The sequence below is a fragment of the Engystomops pustulosus genome, chromosome 2 (genome assembly GCF_040894005.1).
Source record: "Engystomops pustulosus chromosome 2, aEngPut4.maternal, whole genome shotgun sequence".
Taxonomy (NCBI): Eukaryota; Metazoa; Chordata; class Amphibia; order Anura; family Leptodactylidae; genus Engystomops; species Engystomops pustulosus.
This window is the reverse complement of record NC_092412.1, coordinates 70,549,804-70,576,131: the sequence shown is the minus strand read 5'-3', so window position 1 is coordinate 70,576,131 and position 26,328 is coordinate 70,549,804. Positions and strand designations below refer to the sequence as shown.

The window sequence follows — 26,328 nt, the reverse complement described above, 5'->3', positions numbered from 1 at the left end:
CATGCAGCCGCATGCACCTGGCAGTGCACACGATGCTGGGAGCGTGCAGCAGACGCAGCTATGCTCGTACATGGCAAGAAAGGAATCTCTTCTCTGACACCTTCTGCTCCCGATTGGATGGTGTTAGAGGATATTAGCATAATCACAATGCTGCAACTCCTCCTCTTTGACAGAGACTGCTGGAAAGACTGTTATTCATGTTATGCTGGAAATGTAAAAAAAAAAAAAAAATCCTTCCAAAATTGTGTACTTTTATTCAAGTGAGGTCTGGAGTCTCTCAAAATGTGAAGTATATATACATAGTCAAGTGAGGCATTACCGCCATGCCACTGGTCCAAACTGGTGGCTTACACAAGTATTTACTAAGAGGAGAGAGCCTCTTAATCGATATGGGCACCGAGGCGCCAGCAGGAGAATTTTAAGACTGGCATTTAATACAGCAGTCTTAATGGTCTCCCCCACTATGTTTAAGGTCTTTGGATTATTACTGTGTGCTGCATCTTTGGTTTGAATGCACTTGGACAAGTGCCCCCTACTCAGAACTTGGTACTTAAGCAGTAGTACGCAGAAGTAATAAAAACACATACTTTCGTCTGTCTTCTCTCCATTTCTTTACGTCTTCAGGTGTGTCCAGTTTTATTCTCTTTGCACCTGGTCCATGCATCTGGAATAGATGCGTACAGTGTTTAATATGCAAAATGTAGTCAAAACAGATTCCATCCCATATGGTTGGATGTGTGTGGTATGGGTTAACAAAATAAATCAAAGGTAAGTCTGAGACATGGTGCTCAGGAAGGATTATGAAAATCTGTGATCAGAGAAAAACATCAATCTTTGGTCACATTCAATAAAGCAAAAAATATAAATAAAAGAACACCCCCCCACCCCGCCCGTATTGTACATTTTGTTGCTTTTTATAGACAAGGACTGTTCCCATGCAGATAAGACTACTTTGTGACAACTTACATTCCTCCAGTGAAATTGTACCAGCTTCTCATGAGCTCTGAAATTGCAGTCTGCTTCTTGGCACTGTGAATTAAAAAGAAATACAGGTTACGCACAGAATAGGTTCTGTAGATTTGCTCTCAAGTCAAAACTGGTACATTTTGTAAAGTGTAACTTCAGACAAAGTATTTTTCTGGATCTTCATAATTTTGATAAGCATTGATAAGAAAAGCTTTCATGTTGACAGTTGTGGCCAGGGGCCAAAGTTCAGTAAATTACTGGCAACCAGAGAGCTTTAGAGTGGGGTTATAGTGGGCAGAGGGTTTCATTTGCAACTAGAGGTTGAAGGCAAGTCGGACGTTTTTAAGTCTGGGACTGTCTGTAAATAAAAACTAGACTTTCTACACACTATGGAATGGTATGCAGGATTTACACTAAAGAAAATCTGCAGAAACTAAAACAAGTGGAAATCGGCAATTTTTTTTGTTGAGCTTTTAAGCAGCAATTTCACTGTGACAGGGGGACAATTATTAATTCTAAACAACCACAGTAAAGTAGAAGGCAAAAGTAAAAGTCTACAAAGCTTTACTATATGTGTATATAGTCTAGAAACACTTCACTCAGTCAAAGATTAAATTAAATAAGTAGAGGACACTTATTTTATTTAAATTAATTTAACTCTGCTTTTGGAGTCATTTTTTCACTTGTGAAAGTTTCTGATAGATTTGGCACAGATCCAAGCCAGTACCAAATGTTGTACGCCTTGTTATGCAATAACAGAATATCACTATATACCAGTGATGGCGAACCTTTTAGGGACTGAGTGCCGAAACTACAAGCAAAAGCCACAAGGGGCCAAATGCCAATTTAAAGTAACAGGTTTCAAACGTATTGGCGCCCTGAGATACAATACAGGAGAAAGAAGGAGAAGTTCATATTATTATTGTAGTTTCCCTGTAAAGGATGAATCACAGGGAATCACATGTCTGGAGAAGGGGCTACAATGAATCACAGGTCTGGAGAAGGGGCTACAATGAATCACAGGTCTGGAGAAGGGGCTACAATGATAATCAAGCTCTGTCCACACCTCCTTGAATCAGGTCTTGAGTCCTGAATGGAGACCTTTGTGCTGGGTGATAGCCTGGGTGCCCAAAGAGAGGGCTCCGAGTGCCACCCGTGCCATAGGTTCGCCAACACTGCTATATACTGTCATATGAGCATGGCGCTACTACCATCCATAAAGCATCACAATTTCGACAGAAAGTTGTGTAGACACAAAACTCACAGACCAGGGAAATCTCTGGTGTACATTTATCATTCATAAAAAAAATAGATAAAGTAACAGTGGGTGAACTGTCAGCACCTTTGAGTAGGTTCCCAATTCCTATTCTGAGGGTGTTATTATTCTATGTGCTATTATATTTGTAAATGATCTGTAAAGCATTTATTTTTCATAGGTGGAAAGATGAAATTTCTCAAATGACTTAAGAAATTCTATTCACCAGTTTATGTGGAGTAATGTTATAGCATATTCAGTCTTCTTATGTACGTTTTGGCCATGAGATCAGTTTCTGCATAGCAATGCTTTACATAGTTTCCCTTTACTGTGACTAGACGGTATGTAACGTCAGACATCAGCCGCACGAAGGATATATGAATGCTTACAACTTTCTCCAGCAATAACTTAAAGTCAGATTCACAGTGAACATACCTTGACGTGTTGTAAAACATGTTCATCGTACTTTTCCTGGTTCTTAAACCCACGATCACAGGTGTCACAGTAATGTGAGTAAACAGGTTCTTTTCTCTTTTTCTAATGCCATAGAAAATATACATAAATACATGTCAGCCAGAGAAACAAAGCATTTACTGGAGCAGCACAGCATCCACCCTTGGGTGAATACATCTTCACAATTCTTCAGTAGTGCCGCTTTCCTGCATTTTTTTTGCAGATTTCATAAATTCATCTTAATGCAACTTTTCTCAGGAGCCACTGTGTAAGACAAAAAACTAAATTTATAGAATATTTTGATTAAAAATGATCTCATCGTTCAGATCATAACGTTGTGGTAAACCGTATAGAACTAGATCTCTATCGGCAGCTAGCATTTCCAACTATTTCTTTAATTGATGATATACCCAGTTCTGTAGCTCACAGAACCAAAGGCCTGGTATAATCTGAAAGATGAGATTCTTCTCTTTAACACCAGTGCTTTTTGGTAGCACTGAGCCAAGAATATGGGGTGTTCAGCCTCTGAGTGACTCATCTCCAGCAAATATAAATCTTCTCATGAGGATATTTATCTTTTGTATAGGTAAACGGATAAGAGTTCACATGAGAGGGAATTCTAGAACTGACATTTCATACCCTACCTGAGAGAGCTAGTCATTTAACTGGGTAACATCTGCTGACAGGTTACCTTTAAACAAATGCGAGAGTGCTGCTGTTACATTCTAAGCCACTACATAGTGCGAGGTACTGTTCTGTGACAATGGCTCCTGTAACCTCAGCAATTAACTAATGTGGATAGTGCGAGGAGTGAACATTTGGCGTTACTAAACAAAGGACATCGTAGCAAGAACAAGAAGAAGTGTCATAACGACCATGAATTGTTAACAATCTTTATTAGAATACACACACAGAACAAGAGACCAAAAAAATAGATAAAAACACTTAAAAAGTGTACTGGTATACACTGCAAAGACTCAGTGAGGTGAAAACAATACAATAACAAGCCCCTCGGGCTGTAACAAATTCAAGCGGTGTTTATGTAAACAATTTTTGTAAACAATGTAAACAGATGAGATACATCACAAGTCAATAGGATAGATAGGTATATACTAAAAACCCTCTCTATACAACCGGTCAACCTGTCACCTCGTGTGACGTAACGCGTGGGGCGAATTCTCACACCTGCTGGCTGAGTTAGGTGTTCATTACCCCTCGCGCATTGCTTGGTCTATTTATTGAGTGACACCTTGCGAACCTTTTCATCTGACAGGTTGTATAGAGAGGATTTTTAGTATATACCTATCTATCCTATTGACTTGTGATGTATCTTATCTGTTTACAAAAATTGTTTACATAAACACTGCTTGAATTTGTTACAGCCAGAGGGGTTTGTGATGGTGATTGTATTGTTTTCACCTCACTGAGTCTTTGCAGTGTATACCAGTACATTTTTAAGTGTTATCTATTTTTTTTGGTCTTTTGTTCTGTGTATGTACAGGCAGTCCCCGGGTTACATACAAGATAGGGTCCGGAGGTTTGTTCTTAAGTTGAATTTGTATGTAAGTCGAAACTGTATATTTTATAATTGTGGATCCCGACCAAAAAAATTTTGGCCCCAGTGACAATTGGAGTTTAAACATTTTTAGCTGTAATGGGACCAAGGATTATCAATAAAGCTTCATTACAGACACTTTACAGCTCATCATTGCAGTCTGGGACTATAGTAAAGCATCCAAAGAGCTCCACCAGAGGTCAGAGGGGGTCTGTCTGTAACTATGGGTTGTCTGTAAGTCGGGTGTCCTTAAGTAGGGGACCGCCTGTATTCTAATAAAGATTGTTAACAATTCATGGTCGTTATGACACTTCTTCTTGTTCTTGCTACATTATTTATTCATGTGTCGATGGACCAATAGATGTATTTATTGTTGTGCAGGACTCTGTTGTTTGTTTAAACAAAGGACATCAATATACAACTCCTGAAAAACGCCTAAATACAGCAGGTAAAAAACACCCATCTGTAAAGTCTGGGACCTTGTAACATAACTGTACATTGATATTTTCACATTTTAATAAAAAGCCCCATCAATTCAAAGTAATCTCCTATTATTGTGCAGAATTTAATATTCCAACAGAATAATACTGTATAGATGTAATTCAATGATACATAAACCTGCTAATATCCAGGATTATTAGAACATACCTTGCGTTCTTTGTTCCCATGACAACCATTGTCTTCCTGCGCATGTTGACCATAATGTCTAGGCCCCCCTGTAAGCGCACAAAACAGAAATGGTGTTACAAAATATTAGACGTCTGATGGCAACAATACATTCTTCAGAGGCTCCTGATACTTCAATTCTTGGTTCCCATAGTAACCAAAATCTTTTCTCATTACAGAAGGAATGGAAGTGTTAGGAGACATCACATTCCTTATTAGACTTGTGGATAATTCAATCCACTAACGTCTCAGATATTACAGTTATGTCATCAGAAGATTAGCAAACTAATAAATGCCATGAATCAAATTTAGGAATATAACATCCCAATTGGGTTGCCACTTTTGAGCTCAGTACTCAAAAACCAAGATCACAAATGGGCATGATAGACCAGGCAGTGCGACTGTGGTCATCTTCTTATATTTGTTATTTATGGCCTCATTCCTTCTAAAATAAAAACTTTTATGCAAATGAGTCTGAGGGACTACACTAGTACCTCTGTGATCTGGCTTTACAGGTGGTTACACTGTCTCACCTTCCCTCTGCTTCTTCAGCACATCCTGCTGTTGATTTTAGAAGGAAGGAGGCCATGGATAAGAAATAAGAAGATTACCACAGTCACAGTGTCTGGATCTATAAGCGAGTGTCCCTGGTTTATCGTGATGGATTTTCATGGCAGATTTCCTTTAACCCATTCCCGCTTATGTCCTTTTTCTTTAGGTTTATCCACTTTCTGCTCCCCTTCATAAGAAAACCTAACTTTTATTTTTCCCGAGTATGGAGTTTATAAGAACTTGATTTTTTGTGTAACAAATTGTTCTTTCTAGTGGCTGTATTTAATTTTCCATGTCATGTACTGGAAAGCGGTGAAAAATTGTCAAAATGCAGTGAACCTGATGTCACTTTTGTGACATGTTCTCGCAGGCTCTGTTTTTACGCTTTTCCCTGTGCGCTACAAATGAAACTTCCTTTTTTCGGTCGGTGCGATTATGTGGATACCAAATTTATACAGGGTTTATTGTTTTAATGTGTTTTAATAAATTAAAACTTTTTGTACAAAAATAATTTCTTCTTTTTTGCAAAATTCTGGCGCCAATAACTTTTTCATACTAGTGTACAGAGTTGCGTAAGGTGTCATTTTTTAAGGGAGATACCCAACAGGTTTATGATTTTTTTATGGTTTATTTTATACCAATTTTAGGGCAAAGGGGGAGGGGTGATAAAAAAAAACCTGCAATGGCAAAAGTCTGTCACTCCCTGTCACAGAAAATGGCAATCATGCACTGCCAATTTTTACATGCCGTTGGTGGCTTGTAAAGGGTTAACACCCATGATCCGTACCAGCACAATCGTGGGTGTTAGCTGTAATATACAGCAAACAACTGGTCTGTATGGAGAGGGCTCAGGCCTTGAGCCATCCCCATAAACCTTTTGCCATTGTACTATTACGTCGGTTTGTCAACAATCTACTTATTAAGGAAATACTTTATTTAGGGATTTCTATGTAGACACCTTAATGCAACTCAAACTCCATAAGCCTACAAAAGTTGCAGGTTCCACTAATAAATATGGCAGAACATTGTGGCTACAGACATTAAAGGAACAATTAAATATTTTTGGGTAGTTCTCCTTTGGCCACCAGTTCTTAGCTGCCCTGTTCTGCTGGGATGAGATGAAGGCTATTTTTTTCCAAACAACAAGCAGCCTGCAGTAAACCGCAGTCTACTGGATCTCAAAGATCATCAAACAGCAATGTAACAAGAAGGCTCTGGACCCCATAGCCAACTTCTGCATTAGTCCCCCTTCCCCTTAAAAAAATATAAACATATTTGCACACACAATTTTATACAATCACACACATTTATACACCTGACTGAAGTTGCCCCCCCCCACCTTATTCAAATCAAACAAAATTGGTGCAACGTTTGTGCCGCTATCGTTTTTAAGATTTTAATGAAAGTTTCCAGAGGTCAACCAGCCCCCCCCCCCCCACATTGCCCAAATCAAACAAAGCTGGTGCCAATCAATTCTGCTACATTTGTGCCCCCACATACTGAAGGGAATGTGCTGTGGCTACCTACATACTGGGAGCATGTGCTGTGGCAACCTATTTACTTGAGGGCATGTGCTGTACCTACCTATCTACTGAGGGTACCTATATACTGGGAGGCATGTGGTGGGTGTCAGGATTTGGAGTACTGAACCCCCTGTAGCACCGCGGACAATGATAGATTCCAGACCCAGGTGTCTGCTTACAAGTGGCACCCGGTCTTCACAAGAGCCCGCCGCAAAGCAGGATGGTCTTGCTGCAGCGTGGTACCACCAGGTTGTTCCACAGACGCCACTTGTCCACAGTGACAGCCAGGGTCAAGGTACAGGATCACTAGGCAGTCTCGTGGTCAGGAACAGGCAGACGGTGAAGGCAGGCGGCAATGATGCGAGGTTGGGGACGGAGCAAGAGATCAGGGCTGGCAGTGAAGGAGCAGAATCTGGGACAGGTCCGGGATCACAATAGGAGGTCAACATTTGGGAAGGAATCACTGTGGAAAGCTTCCTCATAGGCATGAAACACTAAGATCCAGTGGGGAATATTGGAAGCTGCCGGCCTTTATAGGAAGTATGTAGCACCAATCAGCGGCACTCTGGCCCTTTAAATCTGCGAGTGTCGGTGCGCGCGCACTGGCCAGCTGGGATGGGAGCAAGAACGTGGAGAGGCGAGTGAGCTCGGAAAGGGGCACTGCCACGGAGAAGGGATCGCAGATCGGTTCTCTCAGCTAAAAAGGTTCCTGACCCCTGCTCTAGATACATCTTTCTTTTTGTACCCTACAGCCGAACCCTAATGTACCAGCTTCTGCCTACTTCCACTATTTGCAGATTTGACATTCGGCCTCCTCTCTTTATATTGGTACCAATTTCTCCACTTCTGTGGCATTTTTGTGTACATTTATATGTTCTTTATGTATTGTAGTTTAGACACTACTGTAAACAGTTTCCATTTTATTGGAAGTTACTACTCACCTGCTCAATGTCCCCCCCATGTCAACTATGCAAACCGCATACCAGGCAATTTCTCCACATATTACCTGTAGTTTTGCTTCACACCAAAAGTATACAGAGTTCCTTTATCTTACTTGTCAGTAACCATTAGACAAGATTGGAACATCTATTTCCTAAATAAACAACCAGGGGAAATAGTCTCAGTTCTACACTGACCGTAAAGAGATAAATTGTCTCATGACTTAACTCTTTATACTGGATGGTCTACTCTCAGACTACTGATCCATCAAGGGAGATGTTTTAGGTATAGTAAGAATTGATCATTAGACTTATATCCCAGAGTAGGAAGAACCCTCACTGCTTTAAGATCCACTGCTCACTGCAGGAGAAAGAAGAAACAAAGCACAAAGCTTCTTTGTGCTTTGTTTCTTCTTTCTCCTGCAGTGAGCAGTGGATTTTAGAGCAGATCTTAAAGTGGATCTTAATGCTTTACATAATGAAGTATATTAAACAGTTTGTTGACAGCGTCTGCTCTATTTATTTATGCAATGTAAAAGAAATGCACTACAGCTGACTGTAAAAGGGTTACAATATTCACCCATACTTGTATTATCTGTGCCTTCCCAATCCCAAAACTCACATGCAACAAAGTCACATCTGTACACGGATCGTGGGGTTTATGTGGCGCCCAGATTGTGCCGGAGATATAACTCTGTGAATAGTTATGACTATATTTGCTGTATTACTCGCATCATAACAGTATTTTACATGAACCGAACAATTATTTTTAACGAAAGATCATCTGTTACTGACACAAGAGGGTGGTAAGTGGCACCCGATCATAGGCATCTACTACATGCTGCTGGCCATCACTCACCATAGTGCTGTTGCTGGTGGTATCCGGGCTGAGGTCCCCACTGGTTCCACCCTCCATACCAGGGAGCAGCCGGGGACCAGATCCCGGGAGGCCCGCTGCTGGGGGCCGGAGAGGCAGGAAACACCGGTGCCCGGAGGACAGGAGGAGGATAGGCAGCATGCTGCTCCATGATAACAACGTGCATGTGCCGCTCACTTCCGGGTGACATATAACGTCATGACACGGGAAAGAATTCCCTCACACGTCAGCGGGAGCGAATCGCATCGTCCTGTACATGATATCCGTCCATTCACACACCACGTATGCACGGCTATTCATACATAAAGAAATATAATGTATAATGTGTATGTGTCGATAAGAAACGGGAAGCCAGAATCAAATATGGCGACGTAAAAGCATAGGTGTGTGTCACGTGGTCACACGTATGGAATGCTTACGTCATTTTTAGAGCGACTAATATGCGTCTGCATGGTGTGTCTGGCAGTACGTGTAGCTGATACGGAATGTGAAGAGCAGAGTCCCGAGGTGGTCTGTATCCTGGAGGGATAGTCGTCACCATCATTATATATGTCATTGCTTCAACTCCGACATAACTAAGGGCGGAAGTAACGGCGAATAGGAGTGACGTCATTCTGATGAGACGATTTCTCTGTTGAAGATGTCCCGGGATTTGATCGGTCCAGCTCTTCCTCCAGGATACTGTGGGGATAACGACCAGGACGATGAGGGAGAAGGTAAATTGGGGAGTTCATACTGCTGTACGTGTGTCACTGGGGCAGAAGACAATGGCATCACACATTTCCCCACTGTGGGACTAATAATAAAGGATTATCTTATCTTATATACGTGAAGGATGGGGAGCTGGCATTACACATCTATCATTATGGAGGGAATCTGTAGATGTCCATCTGTCTGCTGTAATCTCACAGTGTAATAGCCTTAGAAGCAACAGCATGGAGGGACTCGGGTATGGCCTCAAAGCCTTTCTGATTTGTTAACGTAATTAAAAAGTTGAATTTAGAAGAAGGAAGCGATAGGTAACAAATATAAGAAGATTACCACAGTTACAGTGCCTGGATCTATGAGTAAGTGTCCCTGGTTTATTGTGCTTGGTTTTGATGCTAGATTTCCTTTAAATGTTCAGAAGTCTGTAAGATATACCAGCCACACTGGGCACTGCAGGAATATGTGCTGCTGCTGTGATTAAACTTATCACCCTTAAAGGGGTATTCTCGTCTGGGCATTCACATTCAGTTTTATTAATCTGCCATATATACACATTTCTTCAATTAGATGTTATCAAAAATTTTTTACTTGTGTGAAAATAATTTCTCATGACTGTAGTCATATGGTCCCTTAGAAACAAGACTGTGTCCTTGGATACGGCCACCTCTGCTGGAGTGATGGCACAAAGAAGCAAAAGGTTTTTGTATATGAAATGTCAGGGAGTTACTGAATGTCCTACATCCATCTTGTGGTAATAATTTCTGAATCAGGCAGGACTCAATAGCGCATGTCTTGCCACTGCTGCCAAAATGAGAGGTGGTCGTATCCGAGGAAGCTCTCTTGTTTCCAAGGGACACCATGACTACATTTTATGAGAAATTATCTTCACCCAGGAACATTTTTTTTAATAACATCCAATTGAAGAAATGTTTACATATGGCAAATGAATTGAAATATGAAATGAGAATGCCGAGATGGGAATACCATTTTTAAATAATGTACATAGGAGGATAGAATAGAGAACCTCATTTCTAAGGCCAGAGCACTGCAATACTAGGTGTGTGTTCATATTGTGCTTTCTTAAAATAAGACCTTATTGTAAAGTATTTGTGGTACTTCGGCCAGATTATATCCTCACCCAGACCTCTGGCCTAATGATGCAAACTAGCAGGAGCAGGATCCCCATCATGCTGGCAGTTTCTCTTCTAGCACAAAGGTTGGGATTTGTGGCCCTAATTTTGCTTTGAATTCTGGCCATCTGAAAGAAGCTATGTGGTCTGCTCTTGGGCCGCAAACAATGTGGTCTGTTTGCAGCTTGAGTATAATTGGGACCGATTTGGCAAGCTGTGTGCAGCACTGCATAATCTGTGTGCGCTATATAAATAAAGAAATTATTGTAGTAGCTTGAAAAAGGCTCAACACGAGACGAAAAGTCGCGCTACTGCCCATGGAATAAAAGGACCACTTTTTACTTGACCTGGACATCTGGAGTGCTGCTTATTTTCTATTTGTTTGTGCATGGAGGAGTTATTGACCCGACTCAACAAAGCTTGCACCCACAATTGATTGTTTGCAACGTGTGCTGCCTGGACTTTATTAAGGAATTATTAATTATTATTTATTGCTTGTGCTACAATAACAGCAGAAATGACTGACTGAGCTTGTATACATGAGCAGAAATAGGAGAGTCATAGGTATGAGGGCTTAGAGTGGGGAGGGGGCACAGTGAGGAGCATCCACTTCCAGTCCCTGTAACTTTTGACTTAGGCTGAATTTACACGAACTTAAGCCCCCTCCCCTCTCCATAGAGAAGCCATCTTGGGTTTTTGTGTAACGTCTGTGGAGCTGAGTTTCTGTCGCTCCCTGCACTGTAGCCCCGCTCCACTGGAGTCAAGGATGGAGCTCACTCACTGATGAACACTGATGAGATGTAGGAGAGCCATTGTGTGTACAATGCATCTAATGGTTCTGATCAGATCATCTCTGATCTGTCTCATCACTTTTTGTATGTGTGAGATACTAGTATAATGTACAGAAGGTAAATGAAAGTGTATATAAACCTTGTACCCTGATAATCTAACCACGCTGTCAGCTCACAGAACTGGATGGATCATAATGGGATGTTTTTTAGACAGACAGATTTAAGGGATAGATAGATAGATGGAAGAAGTAGCTATAGATCGATGTCTTGAAAGTGAAAGTAAGTGTTTGTACTGTTAATGGACACTGTCATCCTTTATGTTCAGTTGTATTACCGTTATCTTTTTGAAACCATGGTAAATAAACGGAAATCCTGACAGTAGTGTGAACTTGGCCTTATCTATATGCATGCCTTTTTGCAGAAGTCAGAGATTTCTGTTTGTTTGCTTAATTGTTTTTTTTTTTTTTTTGTCAATGAACGTGTTTTCAATTTAAATCTGATATTTTTCATCAGTTGGAAATATAATTTTGTTGCACATAAACCCTACATCTCCCCACATCTGGAGTCACACCCTTGGTGTTGTTTGCATGCATAAGCCCCTATATAAGGACATTTTCTGTACAGTCTCTGTGTGTTATTCCTTTCATGTGTATTATGGATGCTGGTTGTGGGGCATCCTCTGACAATTACACCAGATGTTGCTGGGCACTGTGCCAGGGACATCACATATGAAGAATAGGAAGAATTAGCTTTGCCAGAATATGAGGTGTCCCTGTGGTATTCACAATCTGCCACAGAGAAGAAACCCTGAGAAGGCAGTGTTACCTAAAGCTATCTTTTTTTAATTGCATATGTATCCTTTGGCATCACACAGACTGGCAGCTAATGAAGATCCATTGAGCGCCAGCTGTTTGACCTAGGGTAGATATTGTAGAAAAACCAGCAAGCATCTGTGTTAACATTTTGTAATCTTTACGTCTGTGTATGTGGCACAGACGTTAGGCACAGTCTCATCAGGATTTTCTGACTTGGACTCTTGCGTAGATTAAAGGAGATTTCCAACTCCCACACATTGCTGCCCAAATGCTAAACCGTGTTTACGTGAATTATAAAAAACCATGTGCTGTGGAAGGTGGGAGTGAATGGAGGACATGGGGAGTGGGGACGCAATAGTTACAATATAGTTACCAAATTTATAGTGTCCATAAAAATATATGATCAAGCTATTGCTGTCTGCTCTTGACATGGATTGCTCTCTATAGTTGCAGGTCCCATGTTACCTCCTGGATACAAAAGGAACCAGAGTTCAGATTCATCTGAGGAAAGCGAGGAGGAGACATCACACCGCTGGCACTGTAAGGGGAGAAAAGAGGAATCACCACGGTGAGATTAACTTGGTTTTATTACTCAAATGTATGGAAATACATTATGGGGGAGATTTATCAGAGCTTCTACGCCAGAAAACAGGGTGTCGCTGACATATTTACTGTACGAATCGCAAATTCTTGCACAATGTGGAGGGGGCATAGAGGGACACGGTGGCCGGAGGAGGATGTAATTTTGAAAAACCTGCAAATGTTCGTTCGTGGGTTTTTACACAAATCAACGAACGGTCAGACCTGCAGTAGATTTGCTGCCCACCAGATATATCAATCCTCTTGATCAGAGGAGTGCTGGTGTATGATACTGTAGATCTCCCCCTATGAGTTTTCTGGTCATTATATACACTTGCAATCACAGCCAATTTTGCTGTTGTCTCCCTGCAATTCTGCCATAATAGAAGTATTTCTTTTTTTTATGTTTTATCAATCATGTTGTTTAATCCTGTTTCTATCTTTGGAGTGGGTAGTAATTCTACTGTAAGACTCTGTGGTCAGATGCGTCTTTATGCTGCTTAGATGCCATGATCTGTATGGGAAGGGTACAGCAGTAATTTTATGCATTATTTTAGTGGGTTCCTAATATAGCGTTTACTGCCATTAGTAAAGCCCAACTCATTTTATAAATGGCTCCGTCTGGCACTGTGGGAGGAACAATGCCATTTGTGGTTAACCAGCATTTGGTAATCATATGCTTGCAAGCACTTAGTAGTAGTCTGCTGGGGATGTCAAACTACAGGTGGGCTGCTTGCACCAGCCAGATAGATGCGTCTATCATACATTAAGTATATTAGGCCTTACATGTAATAAAGACTAATTTGAGAACGCAATGGAGGGACTTACTTTGGTATCCTGGATTGCTTCAACGGACCAAAATTATCAGGTATCTGAGTAGCGGCTGTGGATAGTATCTTCTTAGAAAAGTTTTCATGAACAAGACTGTGTTTTTCTACATTTATTGAAAAACAGGGATTATCTTTGGCTAAAAAGGACTGAATTTTTATGTTTTTAGAAAACTAGAAACTCCACAGGATGATGACTTTTTTGGGCCTGCACTTCCACCAGGTTTTAAAAGACCATCAGACTCTCCAGAAAGGTATAACTTGTGATTCTTCATTTCATTACTTTCAGTTTTATTTGTTCTTCTCACTGTTTCCTTAGCTTTTACCAATAACCCTCTGTATTACATGTACTTGTTTTTTTTTAAAAAACTATAAATACGGTTATACAGCCATCTCATATTTTCCTGTATGGTTGTGTTGTACACGATTGGCCTGTATGTCTAGGTTATAGTCTAAATATATGGGTCCATCTGTAACTAGGGGTCGTCTCTAAGTCGGCTGTCCTTAAAGGACACCTGTCATCAGGTCTGTGTTACTTGTTCTGTCACCACTACCTGTTGGAGCAGCTCACAAGGATCCATCCCAGCCTTTATGTAGTCATTTCATACATTAATCATTATAAAATCATAATTTCTTTATTATGTAAACGAGGCGGGTCACATGGTCAGAGGCAGTGATGTCACCCCTGTTCCCCCTCCCCCTGCTCATGTCTGTGTGTAATGTATAGTAAAGCATTGCTAGTGTGTGTGCGCTGCATCTGCTGACATGTTGCGTCCTCCTTATACACATGTGTGAGACACGGACACCAGCTACACAAGTACCTGACATGTTCTGCTATAACATGGCTGCATCCTCTAGCTGTTGTATCTTTCCTATACACACACAAAGGCTGCAGGAGGCGCCAGCACCAGGAAGCACATGGAGCAGCCTTTACAGCATTATACAGGCTGTCAGTCAAGCACTGGGGGTGTGGCTGTGCCTCCCACTCATGAATAAGCCGGACAGCTTGAATATGCTAATGACGCATTGGACATCTCACAGGTCATTTGCATACAGCTTTAGGACCTCATTGCTGAGGTTTACAGGCATGTAGAGGGACAATGAAGGGATAGAGGTAATGCTTTCTAATGGCAGTTTATGAAAATATATTTAGTTTAGGGGGGTTATTTTGCCTGACGGGTTCTCTTTAAGTCGTGGACCGCCTGTAGATGTATTCATACTAAAGTTCCACTCTAAAATACTGAATAGTGAGTTTCAACTTATTTTTGGACACTATTGAAAATTATGTTTATGTTTGGTATTGTGCACATCGTAATGATTATCATAATCTAGAGACTTTTAGGAGTCAGTCTAAATTACATCAGCAGACTGCCACAATGTTTTCATATCAGCCTTTGGGTTTTACCAAAAAGAGTATTAATTTATTCTTTATTTCTGATGCCAGTGTTCTAATTGTACATCTGTGTACAGTGTATTGTTGCCAGAGCTGAGCTTTGTCTGCTGCATAGTATTTCAATGGTGTCCAGTGCCTACTACAAAAAGATGTTGAGCCCTTAAAAGTGGAGGTGTATGAAGAGGGATCTTCTCAGAGATTATTATTATTGAGATTTTTTTTTTTTTTAATTGAGATGATTATTATTATGGAGATTATAATATTTAGGCATATAATACAGTTAAATTAAATGACAAAAAGACAAATAAAGGGACATTCAGACAGGCGTATCAGCTGCTTGTCTTCAAAAAATGCGGACGTGATGTCTGTGCTCAGACCATATTGTATCCGTTTTTTTTCACGTCCTTACGCCATCCCATTTTTTCACGTATGCAAATAAAGCTGATGGGTTTCTAATCTACTTCTTGGCCTGCCCAGTTAGTTGCCCAGTAACATTTTGAAGAAAAGAAACGCTGCATACAGATTTTTTTTTTTTTAGATCCATTGCCTTCTATGGATGTACGGCGTCTGCATGCGAGGCGAAATAACGCATGCTGCATTTATTAGTGGTTGTTGCCAGAAAAAATTGATTTTCTGCCTCCTCTGAATCTACTCCAAAAAGTGGCGTAGTTTTTGTGTTCTGCAAACGCAACACGATTAATATGTGTCTTTTTAATTTTTTTGTTGCTGGAAAGTGGCAGAAGATTAGACCAAGAGAAAATTGGTCTACAGAATAGAAAACTTCACTTGTAAGTCAGCTCTCCCTCCACCTGTGGAAGTTTGGGTGCTGATCATCCAGTAGCCTTCGTCCTCTGGCTATTATTGCAGCGGCCATTGCTGCGGCTCCTTGGCAGCCAGCTCAGCAAACCCTCCTACTGCTTACGTCTGTGGTGCTCAGGCCAGAAAATGGTCCCAGGGACATAAATATTATCTGCTACATAATTGAATACAGCTAGTCTTAATAAACACCTTATATAAATGTTTCCTAATGCTTGTAGAGACTACTTATTGAGATGTGGATTTGTTGTTGATGCTTTTGGCTTTTCCTTTTGTTGGATGTTTCCAACTGTAAGTGACATTTAGAGGTTTGTCCTTGACATTTGGGCCTCAAATGTACCAGACAGCAGTTTTCTTAAATAACAGACTGTGACACAGCATTGAAATGTGTACTTCAAGTCATAAATTGCATTCAGACAGCAAAAGAATGGGAACAAATGTGTTCAGCCTCTGGTTGATTGCCCTATTCCTTTATTGTACAGCCGTCACCACAATCCCCATCACAACTGTTTTCTACGTCGGAGAATCTATGGGAAAATATATTGCAGACACTTTCAAATATGGAATATATTTGTCATCTGAGCAATTGTATTGAGATCCTTTTTATTCATTTATTATTTTTCTAGACCAGTTATAGGTCCTGCTTTACCACCCGGTTTCAAAAGACAAAATTCGGATAGCGAAGATAGCTCTGATTCTGAGGGATCTACGGAGAAGTACAAGGTAATCGGTCATTTTTTTAAATTATTTTTACAGCAATGGGCACAATAGATTTTTTTTTAACCTATTAATCGTCTCGCTTTTATTACATAATGTTACAAAATTACCACAAAGATTTGTCACATAGGTCATTTCAAAATGCGGTAAGTTTATTTTTTTTTGGGGGGGGGGTTTCTACAAAATTTGGTCCTCAAGATGAGAGTAAAGATATACATACTTAAAGGTACTTGTCTCAATTGTTTTCTTTACATGGGTATTCCCAACATGGACATTAATGACATAGTCGGAGGATGTTTTACTTCCCTGTAGAGAATTGACCAATTAGGCCTGCTCTGCTGTTACAATAGAGCAATGAATAGAGAATGCCAGAATCCTAACCTTTTCTTTTCTTACTGTGTCTCCTCCCCCAAAATGCACTCATAGGAAAATCTACCAACAAAATAAAACATGATAAACCAGGGGTACTTACTTACTCATAGATCCAGATACTGTGGGTGTGACTTCTTCTATTTATCCATGCTCTCCTTTCCTCTGCACTGTAGCTTCATGAGCTGTTACACTGTGCTGTTACACTTCCACTGTGTGAGCTAATCGAAGGCAGAGGGAGGGGATAAGTGGGACAGCTCGTGAGACTTGCTCCTGCACAGTTTAACAGCCTGTGAAGCTACTGCACTTTGGGCCTCTGGTTATGCCCTCCAGAACCCTACAGGCTCATTAGAATAATTAAAAAAAATATATATATGTAATATGACCTTGGTTAAACATGCTTGAATTCGATGGTATATTTGGTGTAACAAAACTTTTAACAAAGTTGCATAAATTGGTGGTGTATATGATAATAGTAAACTAATATACCTTATTAAAGATATAAGTTGTGTCCTTCTTTTTCCTTTGTTTTTCTTCCTTCTTTAATCAGTTTGTGTAAAACTTCTTTCTGTACTCTTCTCCACTGACAGCTGAGAGATGAAGGAACTTGACAAAGTGTCTAATGGCGTAACTCTTTTTACAGTCAATATCTGGATAGTCTAAATTCCTTACAGAGCTTAATCCTGCAAAAATTTTCTAGGTAGAGAGAGAGTTAATCACAATCCCCTTTTCCTTATCTCTATACTGTTTAAAGGGAACCTGTCACCTGTCACCAGCCGCATGGCTGTTAAACCCCCAAACAAACCTTAAAGGTGTATTGATTGTTGTCCAGGCATAGGCAATCCTTATAATGATTCTGAAATATCAACTTGTATTCACGAGCCGGTAGCAGTCTGGGGGTTGGGATTCGGGGTAGAGCAGTCAAGCGCTTGCCTACCCTTCATTCCGCTGCAGGATACAGAGCAGAAACAAAACACAGAGGAGCTGCTTCACTTAATGAAGTATATTACAAAGTTTACCATTGTCTCCTGCTATATTCATTTCAGCAATTTAAAAAAAATGGTTTAATTACACTTTTTATAATTCACGCACCAGCAATTTGCCATTACGGTTAAAGCTTGGAATGCTGCTTAATGGCCTCGTCAGACAAGTTGTTGTCACATCCATATGCTATGCTTTAGCCACGTTTGGGGAAACTTGATCTGCATTGGTGAAGGATTGATACATATACCCTTATTAACTTAACCAGAAACACATTGATCTCTAGAATAAAATGAGTCCATAGCTGTAAAACTAGGAAAGCGCTTGTGTTTGTTATTCTGTAATAAGTTACTGTTGCAGTACTGTAACGCTGAGCACTGCCAACAACAAAATTAGAACCTATGTCTCCAGCAGCTCTTTTATAGCTGGAGACCAGGTTTCTCATTATGTCTTGAAAGACAAATTAGACCGTTTATCCATTAATGTGAGAGAGATGAGGTACATGCTGTTATAATCACTTTAAGAAATCTCAACAGACTCGGTAATATTGAGATGTGGCGCCCAGCATGTGTAGGCGAGAACAGAGGCTTCTGCCGGGGGTGCTAGTTCTTGGTCCTTATCCAGATCTTTAATGTACAACTAGTTATTATTGACACTACAAGCCTACAGTGCTGTAAAAGTGTTTAGTGTCCCGTAGTACTGTCTGTCTGCCACTCAGGGCCCTGCCTTACATAGTTTAGTCATTTTCATAAATTGGGCTTGAAGGACTGGCATCTGACATGATTTAGTGACGGGACCCATGATTATATATACAGTTACTGTAAGAAATAGCTCACTGATAGGCTCTAAATAAATTTGTCATCACCGTCTGTATTACTGCTTGTGGCTTAAATTGTAATTAAGCGGTTGTCCCATTTCAGGAAATGTAATGTTATTATTTGTATAATGAAGGGTTATATCATTTTTCAATATATTTTCTGTATCAATACCTTTTTTCTAGATCAATAGTTTTCTAGATCTCTGTGTGCTGTAATTCTATAAGAAACTTCTGTCTGTGGTCATGTGATGTCACACAGGTGCAAGGCTCGTTATATCACAGTGTAAGCAGAGCTTACTATAAAGTGACAGCAAGCAAAGATCTTGAAAACCACAAGGAATTGACACAGTTTATTGGAAAATTGCATAACTTTTCAGCATACATACATAAAAATAGCCCTTTTTAACATCAGCCTTGTAATATTTACACTGTATTTTAGAGACTTCCCCATTGTTCAGGCCTTTTGTTGTGGAGATACTCCAACGTGACCAGACCTATATATAGCAACTTTAAAAAAAAAAATTAACACAATTTTAATTCCCAGTGGGAGAAGAGAGGGAATTGTTAATGCACCTGTCACTGGATTTTTGGAGGACTGTTCTGCTTCATTTCCCATCTGACTGTTTGAAAGGCAATAGGGATCTAAGACACTGCATGTACCTGACCCAAAAAAGTATACAGTAATAAAGTAAAATATACAGAAATATGCTGTTCTTTGCCATTTCCCGAAAAAATGATATTTCTTCAATACTGCGTTTATATATAGTCATAATCTGAGTGTGTGTGTGTGTGTATACAATTCTGACTGTATAAAACGTTACACTAATACCACACATCATCTTTTGTTTTGCCACATTAACAAAACAACACATTTATTTTATTCATTGTCCAGTAACACTTTGCTGCTGTTTACCTTCTCAAGTAATTAGACCTCGGAGTCTCATAATTCAGAACAAAGCGATTTTAATGGCCGTATTAGTAAAGACTCATTGCTACACTCCTAAGTATTAAGAATCTCTAGGATACTTTACCAAGGAAAATATGAAATGGGGGGGGGGGGAATATTTTTGCTTCTGAGGATGAGCTATTTATAACTGAAGCCAGTCGGCCAATGACCTTAAGTGCCCCTGCCTCTGGACCAGATGGTATAGAAAACTACATTGCGTCATTTGGTGCCATTGTAATGACCTTTAGAAACTCGCAACCTAAAATGAAGCCAGCACTATTCGTGAATTCTGGGTATCTTCATATGCTGTCACCTCTCTAGAGGCTACATCTGTCTCCCTGCATGTGACCTTTCATGTCATTTTAATTATGTAGATGACATCTGAGGTGCAACATGTCAAATCTGCTTTGTACAGAATACTGTACAAGGCCATAGATGCATAGTGCCATTCCCTAAACTAATCTGTTAGTAGTAAGATATATGCCTATTTCATAGGTCTAAAAAATTATACACATTTAAAAGATTTAAATATTAGAAATTTACATAAATGTATAAAATGTTAAAATTATCTATAAATGTCAGAGGGATTTTACTCCATTGTGACAAAGGGGCTTCTCCTATGGGTAAAGGCCAACTATTAGAAGCTTCCATCCTTTATGGTTCATGTCGCATATATTAAGTATGTTGAAAGATATCACTTTCTGCAATTACCTTTGACAAGATGATTCAAAAAAAAAAATCAGACCCAAATGTGTCATATCCACTTCTTCAGGCTGGGAGTGCCCATCATTAGTTTACTGAAAACCTATGTGCTGAACGATACAGTGACACAGCATTGCTGTCAGCAATAAGATGTAACATATGGTAGTTATCAGTATTGCTACTGCTATATTTTAGCTAGAGCCGTCAGTCCTGTTCTGATTCCTTCTGTGCTCTACACATCTATTTTAGGATAAAACGTAACAATATTGTTTTTTTTAGGCAGCAAACAATGATGATGAAGACGAAGAAGACAACATGGTTGGTCCATTACCTGCCAAGGGACCCGTGCAGTCCAGTGTTGCTGAGGATTTTGAACGCCGTGCCTGGAAAATGAAACAGAAGCTAATGTCAAATGATGTAAGGTTTATTAGTTTCATCCACAGTTACCAATTGATTGTTCTATGATTCTGCTGTTATTCTAGATGTCTCTAACTTCTTGGGGATTCTGGGCAGTCATTGTTATTCATTTAATAACTCAATTAATTTTCCCTAGGTAGGGAAAGTAATGTTTTCTTTATTGTTTTTCCGGCTGCTTCCGTCTCTTGTGTATGTGTTTGTTTTTTTTGTTTTTTTCTTTTTGGTCACTACTGTATGTACCAGAAGTGTATATGTTTGTGCGAACCAATTTTTAATACAAAAAAAATGTTTGCATTGTTTTCCAACTAATAAAAATGATGATCTTATTGTGTTAGATGTTTATTTCATTTGCCTACAACATACTAAATTTTATGCCTTAATCTTTTGATTTAAGGGTGAGCCCAAGAATCCAGCCAGAGAGTCTTGGATGACTGAGCTTCCTCCAGAGTTGACTAACTTTGGGCTCGGACCAAGAACTTTTAAACGAAGAACTAATGAACGTTCCGGGGACAGGTCGGATTGGACTGATACTCCTGCTGACAAAGAGAGGAAAGCAAGAGTAAGTGTGTGTGCACGTATATCTCCATCTCCATATTTTATTTATTTTGAAGTAGAAATGCTTCAAAATCGCCCAGAAATCCCGGTCATGTAGCCGATTTTTAGAATGTTCTGCTGTTAGCGTCTCTTTCTCTTTTATTGGGAACCTTTCGCCCAGAATCTTATTTTCACTAAAGACAGGTTACAGAAGCCCATCACACCTGCAGTGCAAATATGTCTTTCTGCTTTCTCTAAGCATTTGTATAACAATAAAATTGTGTGTTACCTGGATTCCTGGCCAAAACCTCTGTTTAGTCCCAGGGGGTCCACAGGAACGGAGCTCCCAGCCTGGTGAGCTGACATCAGTGGCGGAGGGAGGAGTTGTACAGGAGCACAAAGGTGGGGCTGAGAGCTGAGGAGTGAGCATCACAGACAAGTCATGTGTTGTTTTTTGAAATGCATCCAAACCAAAGCCCATCCCCTGGGACTAAACAGACGATTTTTTTCAAGGTATAAGGTAAGTTAATAACACACAATTATATTGTAATGCAAATGATTAGAAAAAGCAGACTGGCATATTTGCACTGCAGGTGTGATGGGCTTCTGCAATCTGTCTTTAGTGGAAACGAGGTCCCTGGTGTTGGTTTCACTCTAATGTGTATGGAGGCATGCAATTATATATTCTAACCACTAGAGGAAAGTAGTTCAAGTAGGGTTATGGTTGTATACTGTATATGACTAGTCTATCATTTTTTGCTTTTCTTTTTTAGTGAAAACTTCAATAACCTGGTTACTTCTACTTACTCCAAAATGTGCTGATTTGATCTAAACATCTTTATGGGCGCAATCATTTATTAGATCCAAGGGTTTTTCCATTGGATTGATTTTCAATATTCAATGTTTTGGGACCAGAGCATAGGATATCACAGATCAGCTGATTATGGCTCCAGTATTGATCACCTATGTTGCCGAAAAAGTGGAAAACCTTTTAAAGCTTTTTTTTTTTTTTTTTTTTTAATATGCAGTAATGTCCCTTTAAAAGCTTTTTTGTAATGTAAAGAGTGTACCACTTTTTCTAGGCTTCTGAAGATCTAAAATTACATCAGTACTCTGCCCCTCTTTTCATCACTCTACACTCAAGCAGGCCAAATTAGATTGTGAGATTTTTGATCTAGATGTAATTGAATGTAGGAAGAAAAAATAATTGAGGTTCTCTATCAAAATGAAAGTGGTGAAGCAGCAAATCAATGAGCTTTCATAAATAAGGCACCTGCACTAGGGTCTATCATCTTGCATCACTTACTATGAAAAGTTTTTTAACAAGCTGTCTAATCCATTGATGTATAATAAATTGGCTGCAGCAACCTCAGTTATTGGGTTATACTTCTTTTCATTAGATCTTCTATTGAGATTGCTACATAAATAGGTTGTTTGTATTGTCTTTAAAGCATTTGCCATAATGTGTGAAAAATTGCATCTTTTTTCATGTCCGGTATGCCGGAAGACTAACAGGACATTAAATCTCAGCCCAACTTTGTGGTGTCCCTAACAAGGGCAGTTGCAGATAATATACCTTCCAGTTTGGCTGTCACATAAATGGTACATTAGACCAATAACAGGAATTTTATTGTAACATAAATATATAAATATAATTATTATTTTTTTAAAACGCTTGCCATACCCCCAAGGATCTATATACTTCACACAAATCTTTTGTCGACAAGCAGATAAAGTGCCCAGATAAAGAGATTTGCAATAATTTAGATCAATGTGGTCTTTATAGTGTCACCATTTTTATCATACTTTTACACTTATGTTTTTTAAGGAGAAACGTGAAGGCAAGGCTTCCAGCACAAAAGGTGATGAAATCCCACAAGTTTCAGAAAGAGATAAAAGATTATCGGAGCAGGTGTCCATGTATAACGTGAGTCTCATGTCATTCATTATTATTATTATTAGTAGTATTATGACAATCTATGTTCTGTGGTGTATTGGGTGCAGATGTCCTTGACCACATCTATACAGATGTGCATATATCTGTGTGGTCTGTCTGGTTGAAGACATTGATGTGTGGCCAGCTATGGGCTGCGTTAGGCCCCTTCTCCACTGGCGTTTTTCACGCGCGAGTTCTGCGCGTGCATTTGACGCTCAGAACTCGCATTGCACTCTGTCCCATTGTATTCAATGGGTCTTTCTCCATTTGCGTGGTTTTCAACGCGCGTGCTTGCGTTCGTTTGCACGCGCGTCAAAATCGCAGCATGCTCTATTTTTGCGATTCACGCGCATTTTTCACGCCCCATTCAAGTCTATGGGGACGTATCAAAAACGCATTGCACTCGCAAACATTGCAAGTGCAATGCGAGTGCAATGCGTTTTAAACGTAAGGGTTGCTAGGTGACCAGTATAACAGTATTTCCCCTGCTCGCGAACGATCATTTAATTAAAAAAACACAATGAAGAACAGTGAAGAATAGAATAAAAACAGTGAACACAGGATCATTTAAGAGAAAAACACAGTGCAGAACACAGTGCAGAATAGATTACAGATGTTCGGCACATCTGCTTACTTGTCGGGAGATACGCGCGGAGCGGTGCGAACAAAATAGCATGTGAAGAACAATATATATGTGTGTAAAGAACACATTGCAGATGTTTCCATACATCTGCAATGTCTTCTTCACACATATATATTGTTCTTCACATGCTATTTTGTTCGCACCGCTCCGCGCGTATCTCCCGATAAGTAAGCAGATGTGCCGAACATCTGTAATCTATTCTGCACTGTGTTCTGCACTGTGTTTTTATCTTAAATGATCCTGTGTTCACTGTTTTTATTCTATTCTTCACTGTTCTTCACATCTGCTAACTTGTCGGGAGATAATATACGCGCGCGGAACAGTGAAAAATAGATCGCAGATGTTTGCAACTTATCAGAAGACATTATTTTTCAATTAAATAAAACATTTTATTCCCGAACCTTGGTCCCTTTGAAAAAGTCCCATTGACTTAAAAAAACGCGCGTGAAAAACGCACCGAAAACGCAAAAAAACGCGAACAAAAATGAAACAAAAACGCAGCAAAAACGTCAGTTTTTCACGCATTGCACCCTGACGTGAAACGCAACGCTAGTGTGCAAGAGGCCTAACGGACCCCACACCACTAGCATACTTGTTTAGACTCCCAGTAGTGTTGATTTGGTTTTACAGGGTTAAGTGGGTTATACAGGGTCTGGGGCAAACAGTCACTGCTAAGACAGAGGTGTAAATGTGTAAGTTTAGCTAGACCTTGCAGTAGATTAAAATTTGTAATCATCCTGCATCTTGGTGGTTTTAAACAGAATATCACAATATACTGGCAAAGGCTTCTGGGCGCCGTGGGTCATTGGCCTCAGCAATGACCTGTGCAAGGAAAGATGTACAAGATACAGTACAGGCAGTCCCCGGGTTACATACAAGATAGGGTCTGGAGGTTTGTTCTTAAGTTGAATTTGTTTGCAAGTCGAAACTGTATATTTTACAATTGAAGTTGTAGACAATTTTTTTTCTTTTGCCCCAGTGACAATAGGAGTTTCACAATTTTTGCTGCAATTGGACCAATAATTATTAATTAAGCTTCATTACAGACACTTTACAGCTGATCATTGCAGTCTGTGACCTCTGGTGAAGCTCTCTGGATGCTTTACTATAGTCCCAGTGGGCAGAGGGGTCCGTCTGTAACTATGGGTTGTCTGTAAGTCGGGTGTCCTTAAGTAGGGGACCGCCTGTACAGAGGTCATGGCTTGGAATATTTTTCTCTTTCATCCCTGGTCAGACAACTACTCTTAAGGTCATGTTGGGCATTTTTGTTAATCAGACATACATACATACATACATACATACATACATACATACATACATACATACATGCGTTCCCCTACTTAAGGACACCCGACTTACAGACAACCCATAGTTACAGACAGACCCCTCTGACCTCTGGTGAAGCTTTCTGAATGCTTTACAATAGTCCCAGACTGCAATAATCAGCTGTAAGGTGTCTGTAACGAAGCTTTATTGATAATCCTTGGTCCCATTACAGCAAAAAATGTTCAAACTCCAATTGTCCACTGGGGCCAATTTTTTTTTGGTCTGGATCTACAATTATAAAATATACAGTTTCGACTTACATACAAATTCAACTTAAGAACAAACCTTCGGACCCTATCTTGTACGTAACCTGGGGACTGCCTGTGCATACATACTTTATGTAGATGGTTAAAAAAAAACAATACCTTGTTCTTCAGGGAGTGGTCTACAATTTAAAAAATAATATTGGATACAGTGGGGGGGGGGATTTGTCAAGGCATCTACTAGCATTTTACACTCCAGTCTTAAATTCCCCCCCTGTGTGTGTTTCGTCCAAACTACCTCAGATTGTGCCCGATTTACTAAGCGGAGGTCTGAACTGGCATTCACACCCCTGTCTACCCTCTCCTCAATGGGGTGCCTAATTAATCCCCCCACATTTTGCTTGCCCTTGATACATTCCAAATTTTCTAAATTAAGAATATCCAAATCTATATGGCATATTTAAAATGGTAAGAGTAGATGTTGCCACAACATCTGTGGAAGGTTAAAGCAGACATTTTATTTTTCCTTTTTTCTTTAGGATTCAAAAAGATCTCAATCGCTCATAGATCTTCACCGCAAAAAGCTTAAAAGGAAAGCAGACGAAGATAAAGATAAACCTAAGGAACGAAGAGCATTTGATCGGGAGCAAGATTTACAGGTTAATCGTTTTGATGATGCTCAGAAAAAAGCTTTGCTGCGGAAATCCAAAGAATTGAATACTAAATTTTCCCATGGAAACAGCAGTATGTTCCTGTAAAGCCATGCAAACATCTCATAGGTCTACTGTGCCCATCCGCACCTCCACCCAAAGACTGCACATCGGATGTCATGCAGAATCTTATACACCCTGTTCTACAACAAATACCAATAAGAACTGTTTGTTTATGCTGTA

The 26,328-nt window shown here is 39.9% G+C and overlaps 2 protein-coding genes and 1 long non-coding RNA gene across 3 annotated transcripts in view; 1 reads left to right on the top strand and 2 right to left on the bottom strand.

Annotated features, from left to right (window-relative positions):
- The window catches only part of NUFIP1 (nuclear FMR1 interacting protein 1), a 19,037-nt gene extending 9,820 nt beyond the window's left edge, over positions 1 to 9,217 (bottom strand). The window contains exons 1-5 of the mRNA XM_072135253.1: positions 8,768 to 9,217; positions 4,878 to 4,945; positions 2,657 to 2,758; positions 967 to 1,029; positions 588 to 664 (exon numbers count right to left, since the gene is read on the bottom strand). Of these exons, the coding sequence (XP_071991354.1) occupies positions 588 to 664; positions 967 to 1,029; positions 2,657 to 2,758; positions 4,878 to 4,945; positions 8,768 to 8,975 (518 nt within the window). The 5' untranslated portion in view covers positions 8,976 to 9,217. The remainder of the gene's footprint in view (positions 1 to 587; positions 665 to 966; positions 1,030 to 2,656; positions 2,759 to 4,877; positions 4,946 to 8,767) is intronic.
- GPALPP1 (GPALPP motifs containing 1) lies at positions 9,169 to 26,328 on the top strand. The gene is made up of 8 exons (XM_072135254.1): positions 9,169 to 9,501; positions 12,677 to 12,797; positions 13,806 to 13,889; positions 16,471 to 16,567; positions 20,656 to 20,793; positions 21,188 to 21,352; positions 23,156 to 23,254; positions 25,975 to 26,328. The coding sequence occupies exons 1-8, from the start codon at positions 9,426 to 9,428 to the stop codon at positions 26,191 to 26,193; spliced, it is 999 nt and encodes a 332-aa protein (XP_071991355.1). The 5' UTR covers positions 9,169 to 9,425; the 3' UTR covers positions 26,194 to 26,328.
- Positions 16,941 to 17,876, bottom strand: LOC140117974 (uncharacterized). The gene is made up of 3 exons (XR_011853110.1): positions 17,736 to 17,876; positions 17,420 to 17,520; positions 16,941 to 17,151 (listed from the first exon to the last, which is right to left on the bottom strand). It is a non-coding gene; the product is annotated as an uncharacterized lncRNA (long non-coding RNA).

Coding starts and splice junctions, on each gene's coding strand:
- GPALPP1 (XM_072135254.1), top strand. CDS start 9,426: ATGTCCCGGGATTTGATCGGTCCAGCTCTTCCTCCAGGATACTGTGGG. Junction 16,568..20,655: donor GATCTACGGAGAAGTACAAG/GTAATCGGTCAT, acceptor TGTTTTTTTTAG/GCAGCAAACAATGATGATGA. Junction 21,353..23,155: donor ACAAAGAGAGGAAAGCAAGA/GTAAGTGTGTGT, acceptor ATGTTTTTTAAG/GAGAAACGTGAAGGCAAGGC.